Source organism: Setaria italica, chromosome IV, assembly GCF_000263155.2.
Source record: "Setaria italica strain Yugu1 chromosome IV, Setaria_italica_v2.0, whole genome shotgun sequence".
NCBI lineage: Eukaryota > Viridiplantae > Streptophyta > Magnoliopsida > Poales > Poaceae > Setaria > Setaria italica.
This window is the reverse complement of record NC_028453.1, coordinates 4614913-4628319: the sequence shown is the minus strand read 5'-3', so window position 1 is coordinate 4628319 and position 13407 is coordinate 4614913. Positions and strand designations below refer to the sequence as shown.

Here is a 13407-nt window from a genome sequence, read left to right as displayed (position 1 = left end):
GGCTTATGAAGAATCTGGTCTGCTGAGAAGTTCATGGTAGTGTGGATGCTCTCTTCCTACCTTCTTTTGATATCACTCTTTTTAATTTGCTCATAAGGATTTTACTATTTGGTTTCAAAATAATCATCTAACACTAATATAATCTTAAAGAAGAGTTTGGGGCTAAAGCAAGACTTTTATAATCTCATTTTTTCCCTTCTTAATATAAATGATGGGCAGTCGCAGTCCTAATCTGGACCCGAACTAAGAGTTATCTGGAAGAAGATAATAGACTTTGGGACCTTCTCCAGTAAAGGTCTGATGCATGCAAATTGTGAAGTTATATATTCGCTGAGTTACAAGGAGGGATGTCGGTGCTTGTTCAACCAAAAATCAAGCCTTTTATATATCTTCATGTATTTTATTAGTGCAAGTAAGAATATTCCTTGAAATAATGCATCGGCCTGATGCAGAACTGATTATTGCTGTTGATTGACAGAGAAGTAGCACTGACTACCAGCTATGCCTGGTCCACTAGTTTTAGGAACCCCTGCTGGAGGTCTCGACTCCTGTATATGTTTTCCATCTTAAAGGAGAGTCAGCTTCAATACCTGAAGCGTGTAGCAATCATTGTCCCTGATGATGGTTATTAGTGTGGCACCTTCTCTCTCGTGTTGTTGCATATTACCCTTGCAACTCTTTCTTGATTGTGTTATTCCAGTAATTTTGCTTCCTCTTCCCTGATACGCATATTTTGTATTGCTGCCTAGAATTTTGAACGGACACAATTCTAATTTCCCACCTAAATATGAACTTTCACTATTTGGGTCACTAACATTTTATCTCTATTCTACAGTTCATTGCAGAGCCCGGAATCGGCCATCGAATGACAGTAAACATGGTGAAGGAAGCGAGCGATTGGTTTGATCGCTTCCTCTGGTGAGTCCTGCATCAATGCGACAAGCAATTGTCACCTCATCCTCTACCACACTTCATGAAGGGAGGGATAGGACAGTCCAATACCACAAAGTACCCCCTAATAATTTCCCTCCTTTTTTCTATCGCATTTTGCCGAATGTGACTGGCATCTATCCAAGTTCATTAATATCACTCAATTTCTACTTGTATACCTTGATTATTGCCAGCCGGGCAAATATGAAAAAGGGGTGCCAACACATAATCATTAACTCAATAGACAGAATGAGAGGAAGTACCAGTTTGTCAAGGTTTTCAGAAGAGACGAGCCGTTTCTATTGTAGAAGGGAAAGCTGTCAACAGCTCAATGGCGCTGAGTCGCTCACTAGGGCAAACCAACGGGCAACAGCTACAGAAATCCTGCTAGTAGAGATGTTCTACCACTCTCAGTCCATATGCTAATGCAGATTGTGTCTCCATATGGAACCTGTCCGTGTTCCAACGTGTCAATCGCGCCAATCAGGACCAGCCAGATGGTCCAAAAGATTTTAATTTTTTTGAGATTATGGTCCACTGATTTGCTGACGTGGACCGGTAGAGCCACCTCCTGCCGCACTGACCTTGCAGCCACGTGGTCAGGGAGAAGTGAGAACCGACATTTTACAAGTTGCAATTGCTAGTCATTTGATATCTACAAGAATTACTGCCGTTACGACAGTATCATGGTGATAGCTCAACCTTCTTGAGGCTCCATGGTGAGGCTCCAAACGGCTTCCCGCCACACGTTGAGAATCCGAGGGAGGGGCATGTTTGCACAAGGGTAACGGTTAAGGAGCTGGGAGTTGGGACGTCAGCCTCACCGATCCTTCTTTCTCCCCCCGCAGTAGGCGGCGTGTCAATTTGAAGGCTGAACGTCTCCGGGCAACGGCCGGCTTCAAACCCCAGGTTAGTTGCTAGGTCATTTTCCGTCGTGAAAGATTTGGAGTTCCCCGTGCTGCCGTCAATTTATGGCCAAGTGTGCGGCCTTGTCTCGTCTCGCTTCAACTAACCTTAACGCACCGGTAGGGACGCAAGTTATACATATTTTGGGGTATTGGGTCGATCTAAAAGGTTGACAAAATGAACGAGAATGGCATTCTGCGTAAATAATTTGGGCGGAGAAATGAATTAGAGTGGCATGTCATCGTAATTAATCAGCTGACCTAGACAACACTATTGGGTACCCACTTGCATCCTTGCGCACTGGTGAGTGGTGACATGTATTCTCGTCTCGTATTTAAGATGACATAATTTCTTTGCAAGTACAGTTCCCACTTTGTTATTAGGGAGTCAGTGCATTCATTGGGAACTAGTTCACGATGAATGACACAAAGTAGGCATCCAAGTTGGCCCTATGATTTGGAAGTCCAAATTAGATGGACATATATGCAGTTAAAAATACTTACCACCACTAGTACAATTCTTTTTCTAATAATTCTAACATTGTTACCAACTTATCATACAACGGGAGATGTTCCTCTAACTTTGACCCTGTATCATGAATCATCACCGGATCCCACCACATTTAGGTTCATATGGCTGTGACTCAAAGGTAAAGACTCCGAAGTTAGAACATCTCTTTCTCCATACAAGATCTCTCTACTAACTGAAGAATCGTTCCCCAATTTTTTTCTAATAAAGAATTGTTCCCCAATTCGAACACCAATCTTGGGCGCATCAACTATATGAAGCTTTACTACTTCCTACACTGAATTAGAGTAGTTAGTTAAGTAACGAACGGCACCAGGTACAAGAACTTTTATGAGGCACAAGTACATGATATCAATGGAGATCATGGCCTAAACAATCTCGTTCTTTTGCACTTCTCAACTTACCTTTGCGTCTTTGTCTTTGTTGCTCTCCTTTTCTGCAGCGCCCCATGCCATTAGACTGGTGCAGAGGCGTGGTCGCATAGAAAATGGGAAGGAAAAAAAAAAGGTGGCAAAAGGATATGGCATCGGCAAAGGCACAAGCTGACACGACCGACACACGCCGATGGGCTAGCTTTACCAGAAGGAAGGAATCCCATCGGATAGAGTGCGCGATACATGATTGATCGAGTGATTGGACCTCGCTATCCCTCGCAACAGATGAATCATCCCCCTCGTGCGAAAAAGTTCGTTACTTGCCAGAAACGCCAGGATTGGAACACAACTGCTCGTAGATTTTCTTTTTTTTTGATCAGTTATTAATGACAGCTTCTTGTTCCTGTGTGCCACCTTCTGAAGAAGAGAAGAAATGCTTTGTGATGGAAGCTGCAAAAAAGAGAGAGAGAGAGAGATAAAATTGCGGCCAAGCAATTAGAGGTGGATAATTCTTGCAAACAACCTCCCATCTCCATTTCGTTTCTTTGCTAATCAACGCAAGTAACGTGAGCGGCAATACTCGCACACTCATATGATACCTCCTTTCCATCGTCGGAGACTGTCCGTCCAACAAGGCAAGACGTCAACTTCATCACAAGGAAACAAAAAACGATGGCAACGGGCAATCCGCATCAATTCAAATCTTCGTCACGGTCAATCAATCACTGGACGTACTACGGTCTACGGATCCAAACTCTTATGGTGATTATTACCGCTGAAAAAAAAAGGTAAAAACAGCCAGCTACTGTGATTGACAGCAGTCTGGTACTCTGATCGATGATCCTGACCCGGTAGAAAATCACGGGAAACCCACCGACGCGTTGGGTCCAAACAATTGCCCCTTTTAGTAGATTTTCAAAATTTTGCAATCGGCATTTGGAAGTTCAAATTACCCTCCGAATGGCTGGATGGTGCCATGGTGGGCACTGGGCAGTGTACTAGACATTCTACAGAGATGCAAAACAAGGACAGCCGTGCTCGGCGTCAGTCCCCTAGTACCCAGTACAGTAGCAACGGTTCAGTGCAAGTACCCAAAAGTCCTCCAACGTGACAGCACATCACCAAGAACATGCAGGAAATTTATAGGTCTGTACTCTGTACTGTACAAAATCTCTACAAAATTCAAGCATTTTTAAAGCTCAAAAAAGAGTAACCAGAATCTCAGCTGAGTGAGCCCGAGCAGCCACCAGGTGAGTGGCTGAGGCCTCCTTCAATGGTCGCATGTGAGCTAGCTTTATAGGATATTTTTTCATATTTTAATCAATGTTATCCTAAACGTTAAATGGTAAACACTCGATCATTCTTTATTTAGCATCTAGGCCATTTAAACGGTATTTAAACGGATTAAACAACCTAAACGGTTTTGTATAATAACATTAAAATACATATATTTATGTATATAAAAGTCAAATATACTAGAAAGTCTACATATTTACAAATGTAAAATGTAAATATTCTACCAAATAATCTTCACTTCATATACTTACGATGCTAATTAGTTTAGTATTGATTGTGGCAGCTATAATCCTCTATTAACTAAATTATGAATTCAATGATCATTTAGCTCATCTAATCACATTTAACTTGACGGTTTAGACGGTTTTAACGATTTAAACGGTGCAACCATTTAATTCACCGTTTAGAGTCTAAACAACACGGGAGGTCTCTGTTTTGCATTTAAACGATGTTTAAACGGTCTAAACGGCTGTTTAAGTGAACAATGATTTTAATAGGAGAGAGAAGAGCTATCTATTGATTAAAAGATAGTCTTATACACGTATTTCAAGATTATATGGGATGATCGTGTGGAATTATTCATATTATGAGTTATGTACCGAGAGCTGAATCATGTAAAGGATGGTCTCCTAAAGCGCTTAGAGGTGGGCACTCAGGCACTCATACCCCTGGAGGTCTGTAGTGAAGTGAGGGCACGGGGGCGTGGAATACAGGCAGCAAAAGCATAATTCCCTGCGCCACCACACACACATTCCCTCTCCTCTCCACTCACCCGTCACTGCCGACACTCCGGTAGCCCACGCACCTCCGCTGCCGTGCTCCCCTAACAACTGGTCGGATCCCCTGCTCCCTCCCCCCCTCCGTCCCGCCACGCGTTCGCTTGCTACCGGGCCAACAAGTGGAGCACACAGCGCCATCGGCCGCAGCGGATCCCGCGGGAGGTTGCCCCGGCCCTTTCTGTGCGTTACTGCTCGCTCTCGCTCTCCCCCCTCCGCCATCTTTTAGTGCTGTGCGGTGCTGTGCCCAGGCAGACAGAGTAGAAGGCGCTTGCTCTGCCCCAGTGCCCCCCCTGCGCCGCCACCACCCCGGCTGCGCGTCCGGACGCTTCGAGCAGGTGCGTGCGGGTTCGCTAGATCGCCGCCGCGGAGCTTCCATTTCTGAGCGGGGTTGGTGGTGGTGCGTTTGGATCGAAAAATCCTGCAAAACCCGCGTGGCGGCGGCGTTGCTGTTTCTGTTGTGGTTCTGATCGCGTGTTGCTGGCTTGGGTTGATTGGTCAGGAAGGAAGGAATTGTGGGGGCGGAGCCGGAGATGATGCACGCCAAGTCGGAGTCGGACGTGACGAGCCTGGCGGCGTCGTCGCCGCCGCGGTCGCCGAAGCGTGGCGGCGGCGGCGCCGGCGGCGGCAACAACTACTACGTGCAGAGCCCGTCGCGGGAGTCGCACGACGGCGGGTACAAGTCCTCGTCGATGCAGGCCACGCCGGTGTACAACAGCCCCAACGAGTCGCCGTCGCACCCCTCCTACGGCCGCCACTCCCGCTCCTCCTCCGTCAGCCGCTTCTCCGGGAACCTCCGCAAGGGCGGCGCCGGCGCCGGCGGGGAGCGGAAGGCACTCAACGACAAGGGGTGGCCCGAGTGCAACGTCATCGAGGAGGAGGGGCCATACGAGGACCTCGCCGGCGACAGCGGACTCTCCCGCCGCTGCCAGATCATCCTCGGCTTCCTCACATTCGTACTGCTCTTCACCGTCTTCTGCCTCATCATCTGGGGCGCCGCGCGGCCGTACGAGCCCGAGGTCATCGTCAAGGTATACACATTCATACATCCTAGGAGCATCGGAGACTGAGCTTAATTCACTTCTTGAGCTGTTGAGCATATGGAATACTTGTTCCTCTTTGTTGGTTTCTGATTCAGCCAATATCTTTTTGGATTGGAAGGTCGGTAATTAACCCCCTAATCGAGCAATTGACGATCAATTACTAAAATTGACTCATGCCTCACTGTTCCTGCGGTAGGCGAGAAGGGTTACATCATCGAATTGGTTGGTGGTTCAGTTAGACAGTGATGTGTTGGAACTTAATGAGGAATGAGTGAGGAATGCAGATTGGGATTTAACAGTAGCAACTTGGTTTGTTGCTCATGTGCGCGCGTGTGGTTATAAGTAAATGGGTGAATTGGGGGGGGGGGGGGTGCTAATTTTACGGTAGCCAGTAAGCTTTGGTTAGAGTTGATTGGTTCAAGACTTCCAAGTTACAGAAGGTCAATTGATGGTTCTTAACAACCAGGTTAAATTTGTGCTTACAATTTCCAGTTCTTCTGAAACGGAAAACAATATTTGTTTTATTTATGTAGAATTAGAAATGAGAATCTGATACTGGTCTTAAATAAAGGACTGCAGTGAAGACTGAACAAAAGTCAAAACAGCAGTAGTATATTTATTTCATTGCAGATTGATAATGAGTTCTGATGGGGATGTTGCTGGCTGGCACTGCATTTAGCATGCTGACTTTTTTGCGCTACAACTCCTAATCATCACGTGATTTATCGCGAAACAAACTCATTTCAATAATGAAGTTCGTTTTTTCTTTATGGTCTGCATTTATGGTCTGGGCTACTTGTCATGGTAAAAGTAAAATTTACTTCTCCGTAGATCTGAGTCTGCTGGTTGCCTCAAATCTGTCCTAAACCATGAACTTCTTTCACTTTTGTTTTGCGCAGAGCTTGGTGATGGACGACTTCTATGCTGGTGAAGGCACAGACCACAGTGGGGTGCCAACCAAATTGGTCACGACGAACTGTTCTCTGCACATATCCGTGTACAACCCTGCTACAATGTTTGGAATTCATGTCACCTCTGGCCCCATTCATCTGATCTATTCAGAGATCTCAATCGCGGTCGGCCAGGTATATCTATCCGTCATCTGTCCTTGCCTATTTATAACTGCTTTTAATTCTTATCCATGTATTGTCTGACAATACTACACCACTCGTACCGACAAAGTAAATTGCATGAGTAAATTCCATGTATTATCTTTCCTTCTCTCTATTTCACTCCTCAATTCAAGAGAAGATTGCATCGGTAAATCATTTTGCCAAGTGCTTGACCCTTTTATTCATCTTTTTCCAAACCATTGTATCAAAGGTATTAAAATGTTCGACTAAGTGACACAGAATTCTTTGTTGAGTCAATCGTACCAAAGCTGGAGTACTTCAGAACAAGACAATGTGAATGGTCCAGCAGATCAGCATGCATGTTGTTACTTGAATCCATGCTTATCCTCCAGTTCTCATCGTCTGTCTGCATTCATATTCCTCCACGTTAATGGTTGATTAAAATTCAGAATCGCTGCAAACTTACAGAATAACCACTGAATCTGATATACTGATCTCTCTTCCTGTGGTACACGCAGCTTCGCAGGTACTACCAACCGAGGAAGAGCCACCGTATGGTGACTGCGGTCATCCACGGCGAGAAGGTACCCCTCTACGGCGCCGGTGGCAGCCTGATGCTGTCCAGCACAGGCGGGGCGGTGCCCCTGACGCTGGACTTCGACCTGACCTCCCGGGGCTACGTGATCGGCAAGCTCGTGCGGGTGACGCACAAGGTGCACGTGACGTGCCCCGTCGTCGTCGACGCCAAGAAGACCAAGCCCATCAGGTTCTCCAAGAAGGCCTGCACCGTGTCCAAGGCCTGAGCTTGAGCATTTTTCCTGAATCGTGGTCGACGGACAAGTGTGTATTCTTGCAAAGATGCATGTATTTAGCTATCGTGTTGATGATGAAGAACAATAAGCACACGCATATGGTTTGTTTGAGCCTTTTGGTTTTGTCGATAAATGGCGCTGTAAGGCGGTATTCTCTTTTTACTTGTATCTTTTTAGGGTGTGATCTTAGAGATAGGTGATGGTCCTATCTGCAGCTTCAAACTTTGGTAACCACTCGGTGGTTTTTGAGAGAACATCAAACGACGGCGTGACATCATTTCCAGCAAGAGAAAAATCTGCAAAGAAAAAAAGAAAAATTGCTGAAATTTTTTTTTAAGGATCTGGCGGTGGGCCAGTGGTAGGCTCATCACTTTGTGCTAATTTGGTACTTGTCAGATTCTACCACCATCTCATTGTCAAAGATTCAAGAAAGGGAGATAATGGTTGTGCGCATTTTGGAGGTAGGAATTTCGTAGGTTTTTCATTGCAAGAATTGTGAGATTTCTAGATTATTTGCTAAACTCTTGTGGCCTAAATGTTGGATGAACATTGAACAGCAACAATTCGATCTGGATCTGAATCCAGTTTGACTTGCGTCTGAAGATGAAGGTGCTGACCTCCATGGTCTAATCACATGCAGATGCAGCCAGTTCACTCCTTAAACCCCTACCTGATTCCGCGGTCGCAATCCCCGGCGGCCCAGCCCATGTGCTCCCCCTCCCCCGACGCGGCCATCACGTCGTCCGCACCAGGCCAGGACATTACCACACTGACACCTAGGCCCCACCACTGTCTGGGTCCCACACGTCATCCTCTCCACCGCGTGCTTGCGGAGTCGCGGCGCACGCCTCCGTCCGCCTTGCCGTTTGAACACTCGAGCTTGGGAGCCATTTACGGCGTCGCATCGCGCACTCGTTCCCCCCCGATTTCTTCGATCTCCTCGTGGGCGGTGGCGCGTCGTGCGGGCGAGCTCTGCCGCTGCTAGATCTCGGAGGAGAGGGAGGCGGAGGCGCCGCGCATTTCGTCGAGCAAGACAAGATGAGGGCGCGGCGGGTCGGGGCGCTGGTGCTAGTGGTGGTCCTCGCGCTCGCCGTGTCGGTGGTGTGGTCGGCGCGGCTGGACCTGGATGACGACGACGACTCGGACGTGCTGGACGAGCTGCTGGCCATCGACGAGGAGGCGGAGCGGGGCGAGCTGGATGGGGGAGGCGGCGACGGCGGGGGCGCGGCGGAGGCGGTGCGGCGGGCGCAGTCGATGGTGCTGGCGCTCGACAACGACAACGCGCGCCGCGCCGTGGAGGACCACGCGGAGCTGCTGCTCCTCGGGTACGCGCCCTGGTGCGAGCGCAGCGCGCAGCTCATGCCGCGGTTCGCCGAGGCCGCCGCGGCGCTGCGCGCCATGGGCAGCGCCGTCGCGTTCGCCAAGCTCGACGGGGAGCGGTACCCCAAGGCGGCCGCTTCCGTTGGGGTCAAGGGGTTCCCCACCGTGCTCCTCTTCGTCAACGGCACCGAGCACGCGTACCATGGCCTCCACACCAAGTGAGAACGCTGCTTACTCTCTTGTTTCGTTAGCATCATGGGAATTGCTTTTCATGTACCCTACGAATTGACTTGGAATTATCTATCTCCCTTGTTGATAGGGACGCGATAGTTACTTGGGTAAGAAAGAAGACTGGTGCGCCAGTCATTATGCTTCAGTCTAAGGATTCAGCTAAGGAGTTCCTTAAAAAGGATCAGACTTTTGTTATTGGACTATTCAAGAATTTTAAGGTACGTGAAATGCTGGATGTAAATACATTTTCAGGTTTTGCTTTGCTCCAATCGTTAAAACTTGTGGAATAAAGTTTATGGATTTGTTCAATTTTGCTTTTCCATATCCATCTTTTGGCAGGGAGCAGAATACGAAGAATTTGTGAAGGCAGCAACCACAGATGATGAAGTACAGTTTGTAGAAACCAGTGATAGGAGTGTTGCCAAAATTCTATTTCCAGGTATTACATCCGAAGAGCAATTCGTAGGCCTTGTTAAAAGCGAACCTGAGAAGTTTGAAAAGTTTGGTAAGTATCTTCTACCTATATTTGGATGCATATTGTCATCTTGTGTTCCTATACCATCCTGATTCTGTGAATCATGAACCCTCGAGTAAGATTTTCAACATGTTATAACTATGTCTGCCTTCCACGATCTCAATAGTAACAATTTCTCTTGCTCACTTTAGTGTAAGGTATTGAAGAACTTGCTATATAATTATGGGGTTTTCTAGATATTTCATCTAATTTGTGAAAAAACGAAGCTTACTGGTTAAATGCACTGAATACTGAAATAAATATGCTGGGTTAAGCTCCAGTTTTTGTTCCATGCAGCAACTCATACAGTGGGGTTTTGGGATTTTGCAGATGGGGACTTTGAAGAAAAGGCAATTTTGCGGTTTGTGGAGCTAAACAAGTTTCCCCTAATTACTGTATTCACTGAGCTCAATTCGGGCAAAGTATATTCAAGCCCTATTAAACTGCAGGTTGGCACTCTCTGTCCTTTCTCACATACTTTGCTGATCAATCTCATATTTAGATCCCAGGGATGCCTAAATTTATTAGAAGGGTGTGAGCTATTTATGTTTCGTTCAACTGCAATAAACCATTAACTGTAGAAATGTCCAACAGAAAATTATAATTTGTGATCCTTATGAAAGGACAGTTGGAGTTTACTCTCTTGCAAATTTGTTCTAGGTCTTCACTTTCTCAGAGGCTTATGATTTTGAGGATCTTGAATCTATGGTTGAAGAAGTTGCAAGAGCATTCAAGACAAAGGTGCTGACATATCAATGCTTTTATTTTGTTTCTGACCATGTACACATCACTTGAATGGCTGTTTTGGCTAAACATGTTTACTCCATGGTGTTGCAGATAATGTTTATATATGTGGACACTGCTGAAGAAAACCTTGCAAAGCCATTCCTCACTCTTTATGGTCTTGAATCAGAAAAAAAGCCTACTGTAAGTTTCACATTGGACTCAATTAATCACGCATGTCCCTTTTGCAGTAAACCACGTGTGTGTACATGTGGTTCTATTCATCTATTGCTCATGTGTTCTATTAATCTGAAGTAGGAAGGAGTCAGATACTCAGATTACTTATTGGTTCAGACAATTGATTCCTTTATGATGTTGGAAATCACTATAGTTACTAGTCTGACCACTTGACAGCTGTCAACCGTCAACCTTTTCTATACTGTTTAATTGCACAGAATTACTTTTTTTGCTAAAGTTAGAAAGTTCACCAGGTTACAGCATTCGATACAAGCAATGGAGCCAAATATGTGATGGAGGCAGATATCAACGCAAAGAACCTAAGGGTATTGAGATATTTATTTTGATATTGTGTTATATCACCTGACAACTTGAGGCAGTTACTTAATTGTATTATGTACTGGACAACAGGAATTCTGCTTAAGTCTCCTAGATGGCACACTACCTCCGTACCACAAATCAGAACCAGTACCGCAAGGGGTAAGCTTTATTTATTTTGTTTAGATTTTGAATTCTCCAAGTGTATGTACCGGGATTGAATTCCCTAAGCATTTTAACTTTGAAATAATCACAGGTTCATGGTTCAGCATTATAACTTACTATTTCTAAAAAATGTAGGTCAACATTTCTTCGTAACAATCTTCTTTGCATTTGAGAAAGTTAGTGTAGTAAAGCAGCAAGGATGTTTACCAATGAGGGGCTCACGAGTGTTCTGTGTGTGAAAACCAACTTGCATGATCTTTACATTGCTATTGACCTGCTTGTTTTTAAATTTTTTGGGGGTATTTATCTCTTGTGAAATTTGTTTAACCACTGACCGGTATTTTTTACCCTACATTTTGCAGAAGGGACTTGTTGAAAAAGTTGTTGGTCGTACATTTGATTCTTCTGTGCTGGAAAGTCCTCAAAACGTATTCCTTGAGGTATATGGCATATTCTACTTGTTCTCTTTTATTCATCAAAGTTATCTCTTCTCATTTTAAATGCACAAATAATTGTGTTCTATAAATGATCTTACACTTTCTTTTTTTTACCTTTTAAACAAAAGGTTTATACACCTTGGTGTGTTGACTGTGAGGCGATAAGTAAAAATATCGAGAAGTTGGCCAAGCATTTCAGTGGGTTGGAGACTCTTAAATTTGCACGCATAGATGCTTCTGTGAATGAACATCCTAAATTGAAGGTGAGTCGATCTTTGCATTTCCATCATAGGGAAAATGCATAGAAATATCAGATAGTGGTAACCTTTTCTATATGCTCATGCGTTGCATGTTGCCGACATGAATTTCAATTTTCCATCTAGTATTCTGTGCTAGAAGATGCTTATCAAAGACATTTATTTTGTTTTGCAATACTTTCTGAGGTGTAAAATTAGATAGCTGTGAGGTAACTATTCTCTGTAAAATCATGAGCTTCACACATGCAGACCGTCCGCTGTCTACACGCATGGACACTGCCCACACTCCACACACGCAGGCACACCACACGGCACAAGTGTTCACCCATTATTCACGACAGATGCTCTGATGCATGGACTTGCGAAACAACTTGGAAAATATAAGTTCATGAGTCCTCGTGCACAGAAGATGGGATTCTGTATGATTCACTGCACGTATTAGCTAGCTGACAATATATGTCAACTCTTGTTTAGAGGTACTTTCCTTTGGCTACTAGAAGTTCAGTTTGGTGCATCGCGGAGTCTCCAAATGGATTGATCTGAGTCGACATAGATATGTCAATTTTTAACTTCTGAATTTCACTTCAATATTGTCCATGCTTCTGCGCAGGTGAACAATTACCCAACGCTCTTCATTTATCCTGCCGAAGACAAAAACAACCCGGTATGTCTACAGAAACAAATGCAAACATGGTGTTAAGTTAATTCTTTCCGCCTCACGTTAGTGACGTGCTGCTGCACTATATTTTGCAATGCAGATCAAAGTTTCAAAGAAATTAAGTGTCAAGGACATGGCCAAATTCATCAAGGAGAAGCTGCAAATCTCAGACGTGGAGACGGTAGCGGCCACGGACAATGCCCCAGCTGCGGAAAATATCAAGGATGAGCTATAGCCGGTAGTCCAGTGAAGGAAAAAAATTGGAGCATGCTTGTGCGTTGCGCCAATGTGATAACAGAACTTTCTTTGTTCGCGTGTTGTAACTTGTATTAAGGTGAAATAGAATAGGTAAAAGATCAAACGGACATGTAAATCAATTTTAATAGCTTCCATAAATGAAAATCCCAGGTTTTACTTCCGAAGTTCCAAGGTCAAAATTCAGCTGTCTTCCAATAGACTGCAATTTTATACATGAGTAAAATACACCGGTGGTCCTTTAACCTATCTTGTGGTATCATCCGGGATCCTAAACTCTCAAATATATTTTCAAGTCCTCAAACTTTCTCAAGATGTCATCTGGGTCCATAAACTTTCAAAATGCATGTTTAGGCCTTCAAAGTGCATGTTTAGGCCCGCAAACTTGTCCTCAGGTTTCATTTGGATTCTTAAACTCTCAAAATACATTTTCAAATCTTAAAACTTGCCACATGTCGCTTATGACGGTGCTTCCTCTTTGTTCGTTGCCTTCACAACCACCTTATGCTAATGATCACGTATGTGTTGCTTAGCGCTTGATTGGAGATCTTAAA

The 13407-nt window shown here is 44.9% G+C and overlaps 3 protein-coding genes across 5 annotated transcripts in view; all 3 read left to right on the top strand.

Annotated features, from left to right (window-relative positions):
* Positions 1-1204, top strand: part of LOC101768795 (putative esterase YitV) — a gene marked incomplete in the record, with an annotated part of 11503 nt that extends 10299 nt beyond the window's left edge. The window contains 2 exon segments of the mRNA XM_012845066.3: positions 20-36; positions 836-1204. Of these exon segments, the coding sequence (XP_012700520.1) occupies positions 20-36; positions 836-922 (104 nt within the window).
* Positions 1205-4988: 3784 nt separating this feature from the next.
* Positions 4989-7944, top strand: LOC101752982. 3 transcript variants are annotated; one of them, XM_004964707.4, is made up of 4 exons: positions 4989-5148; positions 5313-5841; positions 6753-6938; positions 7445-7944. In XM_004964707.4, the coding sequence occupies exons 2-4, from the start codon at positions 5344-5346 to the stop codon at positions 7727-7729; spliced, it is 969 nt and encodes a 322-aa protein (XP_004964764.1). In that variant the 5' UTR covers positions 4989-5148; positions 5313-5343; the 3' UTR covers positions 7730-7944. The 3 variants fall into 3 exon arrangements, with proteins under 3 accessions (XP_004964764.1, XP_004964765.1, XP_004964766.1); XM_004964708.4 differs by having other exon boundaries at positions 5045-5200; XM_004964709.4 differs by having other exon boundaries at positions 5059-5210.
* Positions 7945-8579: 635 nt separating this feature from the next.
* LOC101752568 (protein disulfide isomerase-like 1-5) lies at positions 8580-13020 on the top strand. Its single transcript, XM_004964705.3, has 12 exons — positions 8580-9276; positions 9378-9507; positions 9629-9794; positions 10134-10252; positions 10464-10544; positions 10641-10730; positions 11018-11089; positions 11175-11243; positions 11609-11686; positions 11812-11946; positions 12551-12604; positions 12699-13020. Exons 1-12 carry the CDS (start codon positions 8777-8779, stop codon positions 12831-12833), a joined length of 1629 nt encoding a protein of 542 aa, XP_004964762.1. The 5' UTR covers positions 8580-8776; the 3' UTR covers positions 12834-13020.
* Positions 13021-13407: the final 387 nt, after the last annotated feature.

Coding starts and splice junctions, on each gene's coding strand:
- LOC101752982 (XM_004964707.4), top strand. CDS start 5,344: ATGATGCACGCCAAGTCGGAGTCGGACGTGACGAGCCTGGCGGCGTCG. Junction 5,842..6,752: donor AGCCCGAGGTCATCGTCAAG/GTATACACATTC, acceptor TGTTTTGCGCAG/AGCTTGGTGATGGACGACTT. Junction 6,939..7,444: donor TCTCAATCGCGGTCGGCCAG/GTATATCTATCC, acceptor TGGTACACGCAG/CTTCGCAGGTACTACCAACC.
- LOC101752568 (XM_004964705.3), top strand. CDS start 8,777: ATGAGGGCGCGGCGGGTCGGGGCGCTGGTGCTAGTGGTGGTCCTCGCG. Junction 9,795..10,133: donor TGAGAAGTTTGAAAAGTTTG/GTAAGTATCTTC, acceptor GGGATTTTGCAG/ATGGGGACTTTGAAGAAAAG. Junction 10,253..10,463: donor CAAGCCCTATTAAACTGCAG/GTTGGCACTCTC, acceptor AATTTGTTCTAG/GTCTTCACTTTCTCAGAGGC.